General features: G+C 42.8%; 2 protein-coding genes across 2 annotated transcripts in view; both read left to right on the top strand.

Moving 5' to 3' along the window:
- Positions 1-2568: 2568 nt before the first annotated feature.
- Positions 2569-5906, top strand: tmem236 (transmembrane protein 236). The gene is made up of 4 exons (XM_070919624.1): positions 2569-2828; positions 3441-3513; positions 4255-4378; positions 5266-5906. The coding sequence occupies exons 1-4, from the start codon at positions 2575-2577 to the stop codon at positions 5904-5906; spliced, it is 1092 nt and encodes a 363-aa protein (XP_070775725.1). The 5' UTR covers positions 2569-2574.
- A 3661-nt stretch (positions 5907-9567) lies between these two features.
- The window catches only part of LOC139295991 (voltage-dependent L-type calcium channel subunit beta-3-like), a 31846-nt gene continuing 22885 nt past the window's right edge, over positions 9568-18528 (top strand). The window contains exon 1 of the mRNA XM_070918234.1: positions 9568-9615. Coding sequence (XP_070774335.1) covers positions 9568-9615 — 48 coding nt within the window. The remainder of the gene's footprint in view (positions 9616-18528) is intronic.

Below are 18528 nucleotides of genomic sequence, written 5' to 3'. Positions count from 1 at the left end.
TATTTTTCTTTTCTTAACATGATCGACTCCTAACTTCATGCTGCAGAGTTTTCCTTTTCAAAGTGAGCAGCCCTGGATCCTTGTTGGTGGATGTAGGGTTTGCTCTGTCTCCGTTCAGGGGCTGTACTAACAGACTCGTACCACAGACTTGGCTACTAAGGGGCGAACTCTCTGAACAGCCCCAGTGTCTTTTAAAGCATCTCTTTAGTCAGTGTTAAAAATGAAATGTTTTTTTGTAGTGCATTTTAATTTATGTTTTGATTATTGTTATGCTATTTTAAATGGAGAAGAAGTGCAGGATGTATGTATTCAGAGAAAAGCGGGATATGTGATATTCTGCCTAACTTAGTTGTATATTTAAATCGCTCACATAGGAGAACATGGACATTTCTCTCTGTGTTTGATACATGCTTATTGTACTGTAGGGTCAAATGGTAATGTGAAAAAAAACAAAACAGATCGAACCTCCCCCATGCATTTCAAACTTGTCCTTTCTCAGAGCTGTCTAACACTAAAACAAATTCTACCTGAAGCTGAACTGAAATGAGGTTTCTATGATTCTGGAAAGTGCAGTCAGGATTCGTAAACTCGTCTTTCCCGAGGCCTCGCTAAGCTATCAGTTACAGTGACACTTTGAGGCATTTTAGATCAAATGTTGTACAAACTCTACTTCTCATACATTGCTTTTCATACTACTACATGTTAAAAGTCTTTGGGAAAGAGTTTACAAATACTGATTGGATTTCGAACGGCTGATGAAACAGGAAAAGTATTTATCTGTTGTTGTATAATATTGAATGACGCTACATGAAGGAATCATGAAGAAGTTTTAAACACTAGAGTTTCCAGTTGGAGGGCAAATCGTTGTGTTGATCCGACTGTAAATTTGTGTCATTTCAATTTCTCTTGAGATACTGTCTTTCTAATGTGCTCCTCCTTGCCATCCCTGTGCCACCTTTTAAGAATATAAAACAACCCACAACTTAAGCTCGGCACCTGGGATTTTGTAGTGAAGAGGCCATTTTGTTCTCCAGAACTTGATTTTATCATTATTATAGTTGATTCAAAGACCGGAAGTCATTTGTTTTGCTGCCTTTAACTAAATGCCAGAGTGAAATAGTGTTAATCTGTTGGATCAAAGAGGGCTGAAAATATCAAATATAAAAAGTAGCAGCTATTCTGGGACCACGGGACCAGGAGCCAGTTAATCATCACACATCATCCAAACGTGACATCTTGTTGCACCACAGTGTTGGACTGCAGCCCCGATGTAATGTTATTGCACAGGATTGAGATGCTGCCTGTTTTTAAGTTTTAAAAACAACATCGTAATTGTAAAGTTTCTGTCTAAACTTGTACCCTGCTGTTTGTATGTATTCTTTTAACCATACTTATTAATTGGTATTCACAATAAAACCAGGCCAAATGTACAGAATAATATGAATTGTTTTTCCTGTTTTTAGAGCACTTTGTAGATGCATTGCATTGCAAGTGTTTTTATATTGTTATATTTAACTTTGTAAAGAGTTTCACAGCTTTTCAGGAGATTTTAAAGGCCCTGAAAAACTATTTTCTCAACATTTTTCTTTTGAAGTTAGAACAGATTTGATTATTTCACGTGTTTTTTGTCCAGTTTTCTTACTGGTTTGAAGCAGACAAAGGTCAGTTGGAAAAAGGTGTTGTCACGTATTTCCGTACACTGATCAGAGTTTAGCAACATTTAAATCAAAACACGATGACAGTTGTGGGGTTTTTTCTGCATATGTTGCTAATCCACTGCCATTAATATCTGATTAAACCACACCCACAACGTCCTGACAAAGCGTTTTTAGGTGTTAATACACTCAGTTGCCCCTTAATTAGGTACGCTTAGCTAAAACTAATGCAGTCTAATACAACAGTCCTGCAATAAATCCTCCCTTCATGAAGGTATATATAGATATGTGAAGTATTTCTCTATAATATATATATATATATTATGGAGAAATACTTCACATTTGAGACCAAGTTTTCAGGAGTTGTAGATGTTGTCCTCTGCTTTGCCACTAGAGGGAGATCAGTGCATATGAGACCTAACAAGGAGAGATGGAAGAACTGTGTCCAAAACAATTTTGCTTAGCAGCCATGAAGCATGTGACTGTGATTTGATTGGGAATTATTAAGAATTATTTAATGTAACATTACATTTAAAATGTTGTTGCAATGCCACAGAAAGTTTCTATATTTCAATATTGTCTATTTGTATATTGTCAATTTGGTCTTTATTATTTTATTCTGAAAGAACATCTGTTAAAATAGACGTGGGTCTCAATGTACTTTTTCCAGAACTTTTGTATCTGTGGCTCAGCGTAAGTTTCTCCTTGAAATTATGGGATGGGAGTTCTCTTCTTTGTGGGCCCATAAAAAGGCGAGCATGACCACCTCATTACCTCAGCAATAAAAGAATACAGCCTCCAGTGCAGTGTAAGCAATGTCAGTGTGCAGAGTCCAACGGCTCGACTGGCTCGTTTCGTGAGAGATGATTGTCAAAGTCTTTCGCTCCAAGTTCAGACCAGCAACTGGTGTGCAGGGACCATGCCCTCGGGGAAGACGCTCAAGCTCATCCTGTATGAGGTGCTGCAGTTTGCAGCCCTCGTCGTACCCATCTTTGTGATTATGGAGAGGTTTGCCGGCCTCATACGTGACGTGAAAGGACGAGATCTAACGGCCTACTGGCTGGTGGTGGCGACCTCTATCGCCTATGTGACCTCTATGACCCTGCTGGTGTGGGTTCCTCTGAAATGTCTGATCCTGAAGCGGCGGAGGTTCATCTCAGAGATCACACAGTGGTGAGTACAGATGTTGGGAAGTAGTTTAGTCAGTGTCACAGTGCTACATGTTCGAGATAATGCTTCTTTCCTAAAAACAAATGAGAGATGACGCGGACAAGTGAACAAAGTCAAAATGACAAACTCAAACCCTTTGAGGCAAACCCTTTAACAAAGTATCCTATTTTGTATGTTTTCTATGTATAATTTTAAAGTGAGACTGTAATTGTTTGAAAGAAATATAACAATCTTCCTCTTACAAATGAAATGTTTAATTCAAAAGCCATTAAATGCAGTCGTGCTCAAGTCAATACACTCGGGGGTTTCACTGCTGCAGCCTCACTTGGTCTTGTATGACCAGTAGCTTATGGTGGCTAATGTTAGCTAACATTAGCAAACTTTAGCTAGACATCACTTTGACTGACATCACTGAGTCAGTTTGCTGACTTTATGACTACTTGTGCTAACATTTGTCATTCTCCCATAATCGTATCTTGTGGCCACAGTGGGCTTTGGAAACACTCAAAGCATCAGGAATAGGATTAGCACTGTAAAGAAAAAGAAACAATTATTCATCATACTGGGATGATCGTTATTCAAATGTGAACTAAAACATCCTATTTTGTTTTTCAGGAGACCAACAGCGCTGGTGTACATCTTCCTGTGTACATTGCCGTGCTTTGGTATTCTAATAGCCAGCTCCAAGGTAATGTCATCAAGACTGATGGTTCTGGTCCCAGAGGAGCACCTGTTGACGTTTTGTTCTGTCACGCTCCGACGGGGTCCTTGAAGAGGCATATTTGTTGTAAACACTCCATTTGTGGCACAAGCTCGTTTTATGACCCCCTTGTGTAAGAGAATGTGTTTAGAGCACCATAATTATTCACTGAGCGACGGTTGACACGGCACATTGCACCACAGAGAAAGAAAAACGTTGCTTGTGCCCAATTCTACTCTAGTCTCTTGAGATTTTTGTTTCTTGAAGTTGCATCTAAATATTTTCTCACCATGTGCTGAGAAGGACTTTGGTGCCATTACATTTGTAAGAAAAAGGCAGTGGAGATGTGTCCGCCGTCACAAGACTGTACTGTCTGTCTGGGGTATTCAGTAACCCACAGTGAACATAACAGGTTGGCCATTAACCCAGCAAGGACATAAATAAGAGCATCTGGCCACAAAGACACATTCATACATTAAATATTTCTTAATCTGGTGTTAAGGGCATGCAGCAGCATCTTAACGTCCATAATGATGGGGCAATAAAACCGGATGGCTTCATAAAACTTGGAATGCAGGAGCTCCTCTTTCTCGTTCCAGCCAAATGCCATAATGAAGAGTTTCGATTTAGTTTCTTCCTGCTTCATCTCTCATGATTTCTGACTGGCAGATCAGTTCTTTCCACGGTTGAATTCATATTTGTTGTTTGCTGTTATCGGTTGTACCGTAGGTGCAGGTGGACACAGGACACCGGCTTGACCATTTTGCTGAGTTGCCCGTTTCCTTGGTGCTTGTCTCCCTCATCTGTGTGGATATCATAGAGAGGATTCGCCCCTGCAAACTCATTGGACAATGTAAGTCTTGAAGTTGTTGGCATTATAAAGAATGTCTGTGTGACAATTACTGGTAATGGTAATTTGACAAATTACAAAATTGTTTGGTATGGTACTATTCCAATGTAGACTTGTTGGTTCAGAGACTCTTTAATAGGCCCACAGCTCACTTTTTCCCTACGGGCCCATTAGCAGGCTAATCCGGCCCTGATAGTCAGGATATATGCCTGTATGTGCCTCTCTAATACAATCTTGCAGCACCATTTCAAAACAACCACTTCGGGAATATCAACCCCCCAAAAGCCCTCAAAGCACATTATATTTCAACACACTGATGGCTCTTAAATGAGATCTCTATATATTTGATTTTCAGTTTACCCACAACCTGCAACGTTTACTACTTAATGCGCATTTGTTGTCAGGTGGCCACAGTGAGCCAGTGAAAAGAAATTGCTAAATGACTGATGAGGAAAGACTTGAATTTTGTTCTTTTGTTTGTCACCCAAATCTCCAATTACAGAGCCAGCAATAAATATGAAAACATATGTTTAAGTAGATGATTTGGGTGTTCTTTTGTAGCTCTGTACAGTCGTGACCAAGCTAAAACTAATGTAGTCTAATACAATAGTCCTGCAATAAATCCTTCATGAAGGTTATAGTGTTTCTGACTGTATTGACATTTTTTGGAGGATGTAGTTTGTGATGCTGTTGAACTATATTGTGTTACACTGAAAGGTGTTTCTGTTATTTTGTCCACCCTTTTATATCAATGAGGGTAGGCTAAACAACAGAAACAGCACTCTGCATAATATGATGGAAAAAGACTAAAGATCTTGACATTGGCTGGACTCATCATATACGTTATGTAGAGTAACAGCTGGTGTCGTGTGTGCTCTTGTCATTTGCAGCAGACAGCCTGGATGATGACCTTGACATGCCAGGCCCCGTCCTCACCCACCTGGAACAGGTGACCACCGTAACGGGCCAGCTGCACACTGATGAAGGCCAGAACGGTTTGACCCAAGGCCGTCCAGAGGCAATGAATGGCAGCACCTCGGGCAGATGGCAGGACCTCGCTGGGTCGCCCGGCCGCTCAACGCCCGGCTCGAGAGCACCCAGCGCTGCCTACCTGTACTACTCCTCCTCACGCCCCCGATCCTACTCTGGTCATCTGGGCTTCCTGTGGAGGAGGGATGGAAGGTCAGAGGTGTTTGTGGACAGTTTCCTGTTCTGGCTGGACACTGTGGAGATGGTAAGAGTGGCAGGAGAGCCGTCAGTCTTCTACTCAACCTGGGTGTTCCCCGTCTACATCCTGGCCTTCATGTCATCTCTCCGCATGGTCGTCACGCCTCACAACCCTTTACTGTCGTCCGCTGGTGTTGCTCTGCAGGACCTTCCTTTCTTTATCATTCGAGTCGCTCTGATTGTTGTGTTTGGTTATGTAACTCCTGTGTTGTACCCGTTGAAAAATGTGCTGGTGTGCTTGACTTTCATCTACTTTACATTCCTGACCAGGCTGAGGATTTTCAAAAGGCAGAGCATGTTTTGAGGAGGAGTGGCACATTCTGTTGTTAATGAAAGATCCGCTTTGATTGTGGATGGCTGAACAGTTGGTGTATTTATGTGTGGGGAGCTGCACCAGAGAAACATGGTGCTGGTACGGATGATGAAGAGCGACACATTTTGAACTGTAATGGCTGCAAATGTATCGTAAAGGCCATTCATCCAAATCAAAGTGTAAAAATTATTCTGGGTTTAAAACAAAAAAAGGTGTGCGTGTGTGTGTGTTGGAGTGTACAGAAAGCCATCTGTTCTCATTTATCTGTGGCATATTTGAATCTTAATGTATTTATTGATACTTAATTGTATTTTATTTTTCATTTTATTTATCTGTATATTTGTTAACAAACTACAAACTGATAAAAAAAAATATATTTGTTGTAAACAAAAGATTCTGAACCATTTCAACAACCTATATTAAAAACATATCCTCTGTTTTAACACTGGTGTAAACATTTTGACAATATTTTCATATTAATAATGGATCAAATGTGTAGAGTCACTTGTGCCCACAGAGTCTTACCTCCAGACTGCAGCGGCAGTTCTAGGATCAGTGGAGATCCGGGGCTTATTATCCTTGAATGAGCCTGAGGTCGCGCTTTGATAAGTATTGCTATGTAAATTAATGATGTATTATTAATTATTACTATTACTTCAAACAACAGTTTTTAACTGTCAAAAACACAGCTTTTGTTTCCTTTAACATATTCCGTCTGAAACAAATTAAAAAATCTTTATACTTTTAACAATGTATAAGAACTCATCCTACCCTGTAACTGAATCGCCTTCAGTGATTTACGGTGACATACTTTATGGAACAATATTTTCAATAATTAAAAATGCCATCAAGGCCCACATTAGAACAAGTAAAACTAGCAACTGACAAATTTCATGGCAAACATAACAAAATGCTCCGTCCAGTTTTGAACAAATATTTCAGCCGCTCTGAGTTTGAACTAAGAGCTAATAAATTAGCTGACACTGAACGAACAAACGTTATGTATTAAGTAACGGCTTGTGCATGTGCAGATCACAAAATGTCTGCCACGATTTGCCTGTGGCAGACACATTTCTTTGAACTAAGATGAAATCCACATATCACAGAAGCAGCAGACTTTCTTTGTGTCTTGTCGTTTCTAATTCCTTGCTTTGTCCTTGACTGTTGACAATTAGCATCTCACCCTCGTCTTTTGCCTGTGGTGCTGTGGTGATGGTTTATGTGTTTTCATGGCCATATAACTCACTGGATTGTAACCTTGGCATATATGTGTGTGTGTGTGTGTGTGTGTCTCTCTGTGTGTGTGTGTGTGTGTGTGTGTCTCTGTGTGTCTGTGTGTCTTTGTGTGTGTATCAATACAGAATGCCACAGTGACACCACAGAGAGACGCTGGTGTGTAATCGGTAGTCCTCCACCAGCACAAGTCTGACAGAATTATACCCCACGGAGCGCTCGGTCTTTGTCCGTCTGATGGATGAGCCAGGGCTGCGGGACAAACTGTTTAAGGGAATTGCCAAATCGGTGGCTCCTGTCTCTCCAAGAGAAAAAAAAAAAAAAAAGTAGAAAAATGAAGGAATTTGAAAAATAGCAGCAAAACATCCGGCTGCATCTGTGGTGATAAATTGGGTGAAACTCAAACAGAAATATATATCAGCTTGATATGCATTGCCACACTGAGAGGGAAGATTTGTTAAAGGCATTATTAAGGATATACACAGCTAGTGACAGGACGCTAGACAAGCAGCTGTAATTCACAGGGAGGGACCAGAGCTGGCCTGCTTTCATTTACTGGTATGAAAACTAAAATTAACTTCCCTTAATTTCCCCAAAGCCATGATCATCCTCCTCCTTAATGATTCATACTATAATCTGCAAGAAAGCATTAGTGCAGCTTGAGTTGTTGTGACACAGAAACAGACATTCATGGTCCACAGAGGATGAATCCCAGTGACTTTATTTTTCCTCATACTTTTCCTTGAGAGCCGCCAGCAGGTGAAATGTCTCAAAAACTATTGGCAAGAACTATTGGCGTAAACATTGCTTGCTAAACATTAACACGTTAACATTGTCATTGTGAGCATGCTCAATGCATCACTGGGCATAGATGCAGCCTCAAAGAGCCACTGGAGTAGCTTTTAGCTCTTAGTTGTTTTTTTCTAAAAAAAAAAAAAGATGACAGATGCCCGTCTGTACTTTTAGGAACAAGTTGATTTCTTTTGGAAACAGGTGGAAATATTCTCACTGCACTGACAGATTTTCTTCACTTGTGTCAAGAGGTTTTTGGACTTAATTATAGGCACAGATGTCTTGAAAAGAGCGGCAGCAGAATTGTCCCCAGTGCCTCCTCTTCCCACCCTCAAGGTAACACGAAAAACAAGAGAGAGCGCGGCAGCAGAGAGGAGAAATGTCACAAAAGGAAGCAACAGTGGAGGGAAAGGGAGCAGACATCATGGACAGAGATGAGGAGAAGGAGATAGAGGGGGGGAAAAGAGAGGACAGATAGAGAGATGACGGAGGAGGAGGGGAGGTCGGGGGGCGGGGGGGGGGGGGCTGTTAAGGATGGGTGGAGGCTTTGTAAATCTGAGAGGCTGGAGGCGCATTTGAATTCAGGCTGTGTGTCTCCTGCGCTAGCCGAATGTTACCTGCTCTAGCATGGCAACAGAGAGAGAGAGAGAGAGGGAGAGCAGTGAGCTTCAGCTGCAGCCTCCACACACACACACACACACACACACACACACACACACACACACGTGCATACACTGTCATAACAGGAGTGCAAAGAGTGACTCAGGTAAGCAGGTACGCTCCTCATGAGAGAGGACCCTTGAGAGAGGGAAGCAGCGTGGTGGAGTGAGAGGGAGAGATATTGGAGGAGGAGCTATAGAGCTGGGATTTTTGAGGAGGAAGAAAAGAGGAATCGCACAGAACCTGAAAATCTCTGTATCTGGACTCCCAGGGTGGGCTCACACGGGAGGGATGGACAGGGATACGGACAAGACGGATGTGGAGTGATGCGAGAGCTCTGATTGGATAAATCTGACAGACTAGAGAGACACACACAGAGAAGAAAATGACATTTAGTTTTTGTAGCAAGACTATTCGGGGGGCTTAAGCCGGGACAGGCTGGAAGGGTTTTTTCGACAGGGTTAGTTGGGAGAGGGGGGGGGGGCTGAGGCGTGGTAGTGGGAGGGAAAATAAACACAGGATGGCAGATGAACCACCTGTCCTTCTGAGATAAGGTTAGCACACACACACACACACACACACATTAACACAAGAAGACATACGAACCTCACACAGTCCTCAGCACATCAGACTGGTCCCCGGGACAGTCGTTGGATCTCGGCTCCCCACAGAGCGCAGGACTTTGAAGATGCTGTGAGCTGTCCAGATCACCTGGACTCATCTGAGGACATAACTTATGAGAGGGACCGGCCACTGAAACACCAGGTGGTCCTCCCCTGCGAGAACCTGTGGACATAAGAGATTGGATTCTTCTTCTTTTTTTGCGGGATCCCGAACTCCCTGAAGAGCTGGCAATCAGGTGGTTCACCTGTGCCATGAGGATCCTGTGTGTGAGCCCGGCCTGAGACGACCCACCCCGGAGGCTCGATCGGCCTGTCCCCTCCTCTTCCCCCAACTGGATGTCTTGATGTATTGCTGTGGGCTGGGACACTGGCGGAGAGTGCAGTCCACCTATGTAAGTGACTATCGCAGCATCATCCCCATGTTTTTGATCCCATAGCAACAGTGGAGTTGTCAGGGGCAAGGGGGGGGGGGGGGGGGGGGGGGGGCTATACACAAGCCGATTATTATTATTATTGAATATATATATACTATTGTATGTGTAGTCCATAGTCACTGTATACTTTTACAAAAAACGCTGATGCTTCATTCACATTTATAGCTACTAGCAGCCGTGAGTGTGACTCTTACAACCTGTTATTTGCTGCTAAGGTGTTCAGTGACGGTCTATGTGAGTGTTCAGCAGAGCTGCAGTTTATCAGGACAGACAGCGGCATTGTCAAACAGCTCTCTGTATTGATCCCAGCACAGGACTCCATGAAAACATTAACTTAAAGCCAATAAGCTGTGTTGGATGGTTGGATTGATTCACCACTGGGTTTGTTTTTCCACTGTGAGGCAACAGTTTGATTTCTAGTGAGCAAGTGAAGTGAACAATTTATGACACGTTTGTTTTGCATACCAAAGTTAAGGTGGTTTTAAACACATGACAGCAGCTTAGAAGAGCTTTTCTCCTGCGATCGTCTGTCCTGGCTGAGCCGTCTGAGGGAGGAGAGGAGCAGGGGAAGACAGACAGGTGCAGTTATCTCATTACAGGCCAGGTTTTACTGTCCTCTCAATGACGAAGAGGAGTAGAGAGGACAATCTCCCTCCTCTCTTCCACCTGTTCCTCTTTACTTCTTCTTGTCTTTCCACTAACTCTCTCTTCCTTCCCTTGCTCTCCTCTCTGTCTGTCTTTCTCCCCAGTGTGTTTACTGCTTCCTCACTATAGTCATTGTTGCTTCCGTCTTCCAACCTCTGTTAAGTCCTGTTGCAGCTGATACTATAGAGTCCCAGAGCTGTGCATTGTGTGATGGCGCTGACTGCAGAGGACCCTATCATAACCACGTTCCTACATGAAATAGGCTTACTGTCAGCCCTCAACACTCAATAGGCTGTCAGCGCAGAGCCTCGCAGATTACCACAATCTGAACTGCTGCATGCAATGTGTGCCCACCTCAGCAACATGCCAGGAGAGAAACTCACAAAATCACAAAGACATGCACGGCTAAAAGCGGTGACACGTCAAGAAGCGGGACCTGGTGCCCACATTCAGTGTAGTGTCATTGATTTTGTGTGCTTACAACAGTCTTGTACAAGAAAGAAAAAGAAAATGAGCAAATGCATGTCAATATAAGGAAGTAAAGAAAAGTCTACAAAATGTGTTGTTTGGATGCACACAGGCTTGAAAAGCTCATGATAAATTGTTAATGCCTTTCTGCCTGATGTGGTGCAAGTGCATTACTCATCTGTTACTTTCACTCCATTTGCTACGATACGTAATGTGTTGTGTTGCCAACCGCACTGTCATCAATGAGATTAAAAAAGATGAATCAATGTAAGTCACAACTTTGTTTAAGACAGTGGTTCCCAACCTGGAGGCTGGAGTCGAAGAATAAATCTGGGGGTCAAAAGATGACTATTGGAAAATAAATATATTCTACTGCACAATTTCTCTATATTTCTGCTGCTTTATTATGAAGTACTGGATAGTTTTCTCTCATCATACTTCTTAAACCTATTCAAATGAAATGAGTAGGAACATCACTCTTATGGTGTTTTGACTTGAATGATCACAAACCTGAAAGGCTGAGAACCACTGGTTCAGGATACATTTCTGATTTGGCACCAGATACACATCTAAATCAACAGATTCAATTTTGCTCAAAACAACAATTACACATTGTTGTTAGATCTTTTCCAGCACAGTCTTAACCGCATATAGTTGTGAATTCATAGTTTTTAGAAATGTTCGTCCAGGTGTGGCCTTTGCTGGCAGAAAACAGAGCTGGATTACCTTAAGTGCTTGTCTGGCTCTAAGAAGCAGCTTAAGACATTTTACAGTTCTCTGCTGAGTTGCTGCTGTTCTCGTGTCTGCGTCAGGACGGCTCGGCCAACAGGTGAAGGGTGGGGCTCGGTTATTCCCATTATATAAATCTGATAAAACCTTAGGAAAAAAGCCATTTCAGGGAAAAAACATTTGTTCTTAACCTCACATCCCTCTCCACTTAAATAATATATAAATTGTCTCTATTCATGTGCATTTTTAATATCTTTATAATTCAAACATGACAGTTTAGCTTGTCATTGTTTGTGTTTGGTGCACTGGATGTCTAATTTGTAATGAAGAGAAGCCAGGTGAGACCGTTGCACTTGCAAGACCTTTTGCCAAAAGACGTTAACAAATGTTGCACCTTAAATGTGTTGTATTCTAGATGGAAGCACTGTGTGTTGCAGCAAGGACAGAGTGTCACCTTTTACTTTTTCAGTGTTTTGCCTTTAATTGATTGTATATACAGTCAGGCGGCAGACAGGGGAGAGAGAGGGGAAGGGGAAGGATGACATGCAGCAAATGTCGGATCCAAACTGGGAACATATCGGTGCACATGGTACATGTGTTAACCCCACTTTTTCTAATGTTTATGTTACTGTTTAAATGCATCCTGTATTGTAGACGTTTGTAAGGAACCAATAAATCATTTTATGGGAGTTTCCAAGAAGGTCAATTTCCTGAAGTGTTTTTTAAGATAACTTTTGTGAATGACTGGTGTATTAGTATTTCACTATGTCGATATATCACTTTACTTTCGGAGAATTTCACGTGGCTCATCATACTTACAGTGACATTTGAAATAAGCCATTGTTAGAATATCATCACTTTACACGGCACAGACCGAGTCACAGCTGTGCCTCTCGACCTGGATTCACCTGCTGTTCACCCGAACATCAGTTTGAGCAGGATTGTAAAGTTTGTTGATAACCACTTTATGTGAGTGTTGGGAGAAGGACTGAAACAGACAGATAGCGTCACTCTTTTTCTTGTTGTCAGTAGTGACAGTGCGTTTCTCTGTTACCAGTTTTCCTACACCTTCACTGAGACGAGGCTTACAATCTGATTATTGAAATGTATATTCAGCTGTTCCCAGGGGAGGAGAGGATACACGTCTACAGCAGTGAAAATGTTATCGTTCTCGTTGCACGACCAGAATAGCCTGCTGAGTTCTCATTAATTTGCAGGAAATACACTCAACAGATCATGCCATTACTTCCAGAGTTTTTTGGACGTGTTTGGTTGTGGCCCCACATTTCTGCCTCCAGCTTCATTTCATGTGCAGGATGCTGCATTAAACGTGTTCTCTTGAATTTTTCATACTGCAGAGGTAGTTGTGGTTCCTTTCCTCCTGTAGCCTACTTCTGTCGAGGTAAATCTATAAGGACCGCAGATCCATACAGTGCTAAGGTGGACATTGATTCTAACGCTGAATCAAAATCCTGTGGATTTAGAAAACACACTGCAAGCTCGGTATTGACTTGTTTCCACACTCATACTGCTATTTCCTACTTCACTGCAGGCGATCTCATTGTAGATCACAGACGAGTATCTGTGTAGGACCAAAAAAGCTCTTCAGGGCTGTTGAGTCTCAGCTATTTATTTATTTATTTATTTATTTATATGTTCATATATTTATATATTCTCAGAAAATTTTAGAAAGGGGGGTCATATTAATTGCTTATAAAGTAAAAAAAAGATGACTGGAAGCTGTTGCAATTCTTGAATTAAATATGTAGTGTCTGACTAAAGGAGGCATTTAGGTTGTTGAATATTTCCTGTCATCATTCATATAAAAGTTATTAAACTGCAGTCTGTTAAATGGAATACATTCTACAGTTAGACATTTTGGGAAATACACTTATTCTCTTTATTTCCAAGAGTAGATTGATATCACTCTTATGTGTGTTTAGTATGGATCTGGAGCCAATTATAATTTCCCAAAATGCTGAACTACGCCTTTAAAAACAAGTATTCTGTAATTTGCAGTTTCTGAGACTTCAGGACATTCTGGACATTGTGACTGCAGACAGAGCTCATGTTAAAACTGAGTTTGGGATTGCCAGAGAGAGACATTCATCTATAATACCATCAATCTCCTTTTCTGTCAATCCATCTCTTCTTCTCTGTGACCAATCACTGTCGAGGAGCTCAGCAACGCGATTACAATCAAAAACATACATGCGAGACGACACGAACAGAAACACAATCACAAAGAGTATCCTAAATTACAAATGTGCTTGTTGTCTCTCTCTGTCTCTTCGCTGTCTTTGTGGGAAATGAAGGGGCAAGTTATGGAGAAATATACTGTGATTTCACAATAACCAATTTAATATAACATGTTTTTTTCTTTAATCTCATGTCAGGGCTCAGTAACCTGCCCTCAGATCTGTGTCGGCCCGCTGTGCCCTCCACTGACTGGCCCTCTCCAGTCGTCTGTCCTCCCTTCTCCACCTCCTCCATCCACTCTCCCACCATCCTGATATGCTCAGTATCCCTTCGTCTCTCTAGCTCTGCTCTCCAACCCCTCTCACATCTATCACCATATTCCTTCCTTTCTCCTCTTCTCTCCATCCATCTCTTCACAGCCTCTCCTCTCCCAGATGTTAGGAGGGCAGGATTGGCCGTTTGCTGGCCCCAGCCTCCGGCATCATGGAGGAGGGGCATCAGCCAGATGTTTGGTTGCATATTCATACAGGGTTTATGAATCTGAAGAGAGCAGACAGCCACTGACAAGGAGAAGGAAGAGGAGGATTCAGGTGAAAGACTGAAGGAACTTTTCTGGATGTTCTATTTCTGCCTCTGACGGGCACTTTTGGAGTTATCCTATCTTTGTTTCGGTCTCTCACTCCCACTTCTCCTCTTCCTCCTCCTCCTCCTCCTCCTCCTTCTTGAGTCAGTTTTGGATCATGTTTAGCCGGGTGTGATTGGAGGGCGACGCTCCAGGCAGATGTAAATCTGGTGAGGGCTGTTGGCACATGGGGGAAATAGTGGAGGACGTCAAATGAAAAGCCCGTCTCCATCTCCGAGCGAACTGCTGCTGCTGAAGGTGGATTGGGATCTGTGTGTGTGTGTGTGTGTGTGTGTGTGTGAGGACGCTGAGTGTTTCGGGAGTCGGGCCCTTGGCCTCTCTGCCCGCAAGCCATGTCGAAAGCGCCCAAGAACAAAAATGTCTCCTGGGTAAGTACTGCCTCTCTGGCTGGTAGGTGGTGGAGGAGGGGCAGGGGATGGAGGGGGAGGGCTGTTGGTGGATTATAAGAGTTCACTTTGAGTGCATTTTCATTTCTGTCGGCTTTATCTGCTTTGGAATTTGTTATTTTTGACTTTAATTTCTTAAAACGAATGCTACATATCTATATTTTAGGAATTTTGTTGGCGTCATGCTCATCCAAAGCACAGTTGCTCTGTTTTGGACCAGGAGCATGTTTTATAGGCTTAATTTAGGAACAGAACAGATAAAACCATTGTCTTTGATGACCCCTTTGCAAATCTGCTTTGACGTGGTCCAAACTATCCCACAGCCCTCTGAGCTCCTCTACAGCCTGCTTTCCACCATCCTGCCCGGCCAGCTGAAAAATAAAAGAGCATTAACGAAAAAGAAAAGGTGATGATGAGGCTCAAATCAATGAGTATGAAGCAAGAGGGGCTAACGTGTGCTGCCATTACATGACCGCAGTTTACAGTTTAATGGAAATACTTTACACAAGTACATTTTTGGTTGTGTCCAACTGCAAGCAGTAATGCGTTGTGGAGTCCTTTATTTTGGGTCACGGCAGATGTGTGGTTTCTAGCTGTGTGGACACAGTGGAGGGCAGAGCGGAAGGCCGAGGTCTGGAGCTCTGCCTGAAAAGTGTGTGTGCCATCCATCTCTGCCCCGGCAGCCCTGCCCTGCACTACTGGCCCCAGCTCGACAGCTCGACAGCTCGACAGCACACACACACACACACACACACACACACACACATTCTGGTTGTAAGAAGCTTAGGGACAGATGTTTGTTTATGTATGTGTGAGAGCACATGTGCACATGAACACGTGTGCTGTAGGGGGAGTGAGATGACTGACAGGCTCTTCACAGCGTTGCGTGATGGTGACGAACTGTTTGTCTCTGTATCAGGACATGAGATGTCCCTTCATGTCTTTTTTAACCAAACATGTGCCAGTAGCTTGTACGATACTGACAAATGATATGAGGAGCACCTGATTTATTTCCCAAAACATCAACTTGCAACCACGAACTGTGTGTGATGTTTGACAAGTGCAGTGAAAAAATCTGTTTTTGTCCATGATTTGATTTGTATGTTTTCTTCATGATAATTCAAAAAACAACAACCATCATCTATTAACAACTCAGTTCAAAATATATCACACATTCACATCATGGCAAGAAAAATAAAACACGTCAGCTGCTAGTGCCGCTTTGCTTGATGTCAGGATGTTAGTTTCTAACTATTGGCGAGTTTTCTAATTTCACATAAGCTGTTACCTCTCAGGCAAAATTACCTATTATTTTTACTTAAAGACTATGTGAACATTGTTAACATCAGCTCAATCACTAGACAGACTCATGACAGACCTTGTAGTTGAATGCTAAGGCTGATATTTCACACAGAAAACATGTTCAGTTTGGTCTCAACATGATCAGAATTTGTTATTGCAATATTATGTTTAGGAATACTCCTAATTAATGTGTCCTCTGTCTTTATTTGAAGCACAAGCAGAAGCCTTCAGCCCTTGCTCAAAGACAAATTTACTTTTTCAGCATACAAAGTTTTTAACTTTTGTAGGTTCAGAAATAAATGCTCACATACTTGGAGGTTGCTTGCCACTAACGTACAGAGTGTATAAATGATTCAGTTGAGAATATTTCAGCTTCTTCATGTATTCCATGTGTAGCTCGTTCCAGCAGCACAGGAATGATCCCGCCGCCTTATGTAACGACTTCACCGATGTGCTTAGAGGGAGTCAAAGTAAGCAGGGACTCTGTTTGAGTGTTTTGTTGGCACTTGACGAGAGCTGGCTCTAGCTGGGGGAGATTTGAGGTGTCATGGAGCGGATTTAGCAAAGCCCCAAGTCTGGTTCAATCCCAGGTCATGGACTAAATGTTGGGACCTTCCATTTGCAGTCTTTCTTTTTTCTCTGTCAGCTGGCATGATCCCAGTGGTCTGACCTCTGATGGTGGTCCAGCAGTACAGATATTGATTAGAACATGTGTGTGTGCGTCTGTAGCCCATGTGTGTGTATGCAGCTGTGGGTATTGTGGATGCAGATGTGTGCCTGACCCAGAGGTCAGTGTCACAGCTTCTTGCTCCACACTGTCACAGCCTGGACCAGCTGACGCCAGCCCTGCATGCTTCTTTTCCATTCTCAGTTATGCAACACTCTCATCTGTGTCCCTCGCCTCCCAAAGCTCTCCCTGGAGATTTGGGTACCTCACCGTATCGCCCATCTGCTGATGTCCCTTGCCTGGCAGTCTGGGTTAGAGGCCACAGTGACATATGGACCATGCAGCGTTACTTACCTTTAGGCTAAACAGTGGTGGGTTCTTTATTTAACATGAGCGACACCAGAGATACATACAAGTAAAAGCCCTTCATTCAAAGATTCACTAATGTAAAAGTATGGAATCTAGGCACAGGTATGTTGTGTATTATATTATCATCCTTTTACAGAAGAAATAGCAGACAGATACCAGAGAATGATTCTTTAGTATTTGGGTGAACTGACCCTTTAATTTTGTAGCTGGTCCAGGTGGTGTCAAACTATACCGTATATAGCATCACATTTTCCGATAATGTCACCTTTTAATTTGTAAAAACTTAATCTTCAACATCACAAGTCACTGTAGTAGCTGTTAAATAAATATTATGGCATAAAAAGTGCATTTCTTTGTGAAATGTATAAAAGTCCAACAAGGTTGAAATACTTAAGTACCTCAAAACTGTACTTACAGTAATTTAATGAATTTTTCTTACTTTATTTCTACAACTGCCTTTAAATCAGTGGTCCCATTACTGCCTTGCTACCCCTTAAAAGGGAGCAGTGTCTTCATGTGCCCCCCCCCCCCCCCCCCCCCCCCCCATCACAGGTAGTGTGGACATGAATTGAGAGCAGTTAAAGCCAACAGTTCAGTCCTCCTCAAATTGTTTTATTTGATGGGTTTGTAGAGGCTATCTTGGGATCTCTTGGAGGTGTCCCGACCCTCAGGTTGGGAAATAATGCTTTAAAGGTGCTTTATGCTATTTATAACACATATTTCCACGTGGCTGCATGAGTAGGCTGCGCCCCACGGAAGGCAGTCCCACACAGTATGAGGGCAACTTGAGGATACGAGAAGAAAGTCAGTGACGTGCGGAGGGGACAGCCTCTGTGTGTGGCTGATAGTTGGCGAGTTTTAAAGTAGTGACATAATGACACTGAACTAATGTGGTGAAAGAATGTCACGATTGCGCAGTTGGAGCGATGAGTCGTGGGTCTGACTGTAGTTGTATGCTGTAAACAAAGGAATTATGTCGTGCTAGCTTTTTAATTTCATCTTTCTGTTTTGGAGGCAGGCCATTATAATACTCCCATGTGTGCAGCCAGACCGCAGGAAGTTGTTTGGACACACACACACACACACACACACTAATCAGGCGTCACACGCGCAGCGGACGGAGCCAACTCTGGTCAACAACATTAATGAGACACTCCTGACTTTGCGTTATTTAGCGCGCTCGGGACGGTGCGGACGGGTTGGACGTCTTCTTGGCTTGTTCGGTGCTTGAGGTCAGACTGAGCGGTGTGCGGCTCAACAGATGCCGCACCGAGAAATAAGCCTTTAATACCCCTAGGACTCTGGAAAGGGTAACTACACTCAACTCACAATACAGACTTAAGTGAAACCCCTCACGCAACTCAGCCGTGTCTCCGGCGGTGTCCCGCGCGTCTCGGTTTCTTGGGGAATATTTCACCTTTACGCACCAAACGGCGCTTAAAGAACGCTGTTTTTTCTGCATT

The sequence above is a fragment of the Enoplosus armatus genome, chromosome 14, assembly GCF_043641665.1.
Source record: "Enoplosus armatus isolate fEnoArm2 chromosome 14, fEnoArm2.hap1, whole genome shotgun sequence".
NCBI lineage: Eukaryota > Metazoa > Chordata > Actinopteri > Centrarchiformes > Enoplosidae > Enoplosus > Enoplosus armatus.
This window is presented reverse-complemented; position numbering and strand designations above follow the sequence as displayed.

Coding starts and splice junctions, on each gene's coding strand:
- tmem236 (XM_070919624.1), top strand. CDS start 2,575: ATGCCCTCGGGGAAGACGCTCAAGCTCATCCTGTATGAGGTGCTGCAG. Junction 3,514..4,254: donor TTCTAATAGCCAGCTCCAAG/GTAATGTCATCA, acceptor GTTGTACCGTAG/GTGCAGGTGGACACAGGACA. Junction 4,379..5,265: donor CTGCAAACTCATTGGACAAT/GTAAGTCTTGAA, acceptor TGTCATTTGCAG/CAGACAGCCTGGATGATGAC.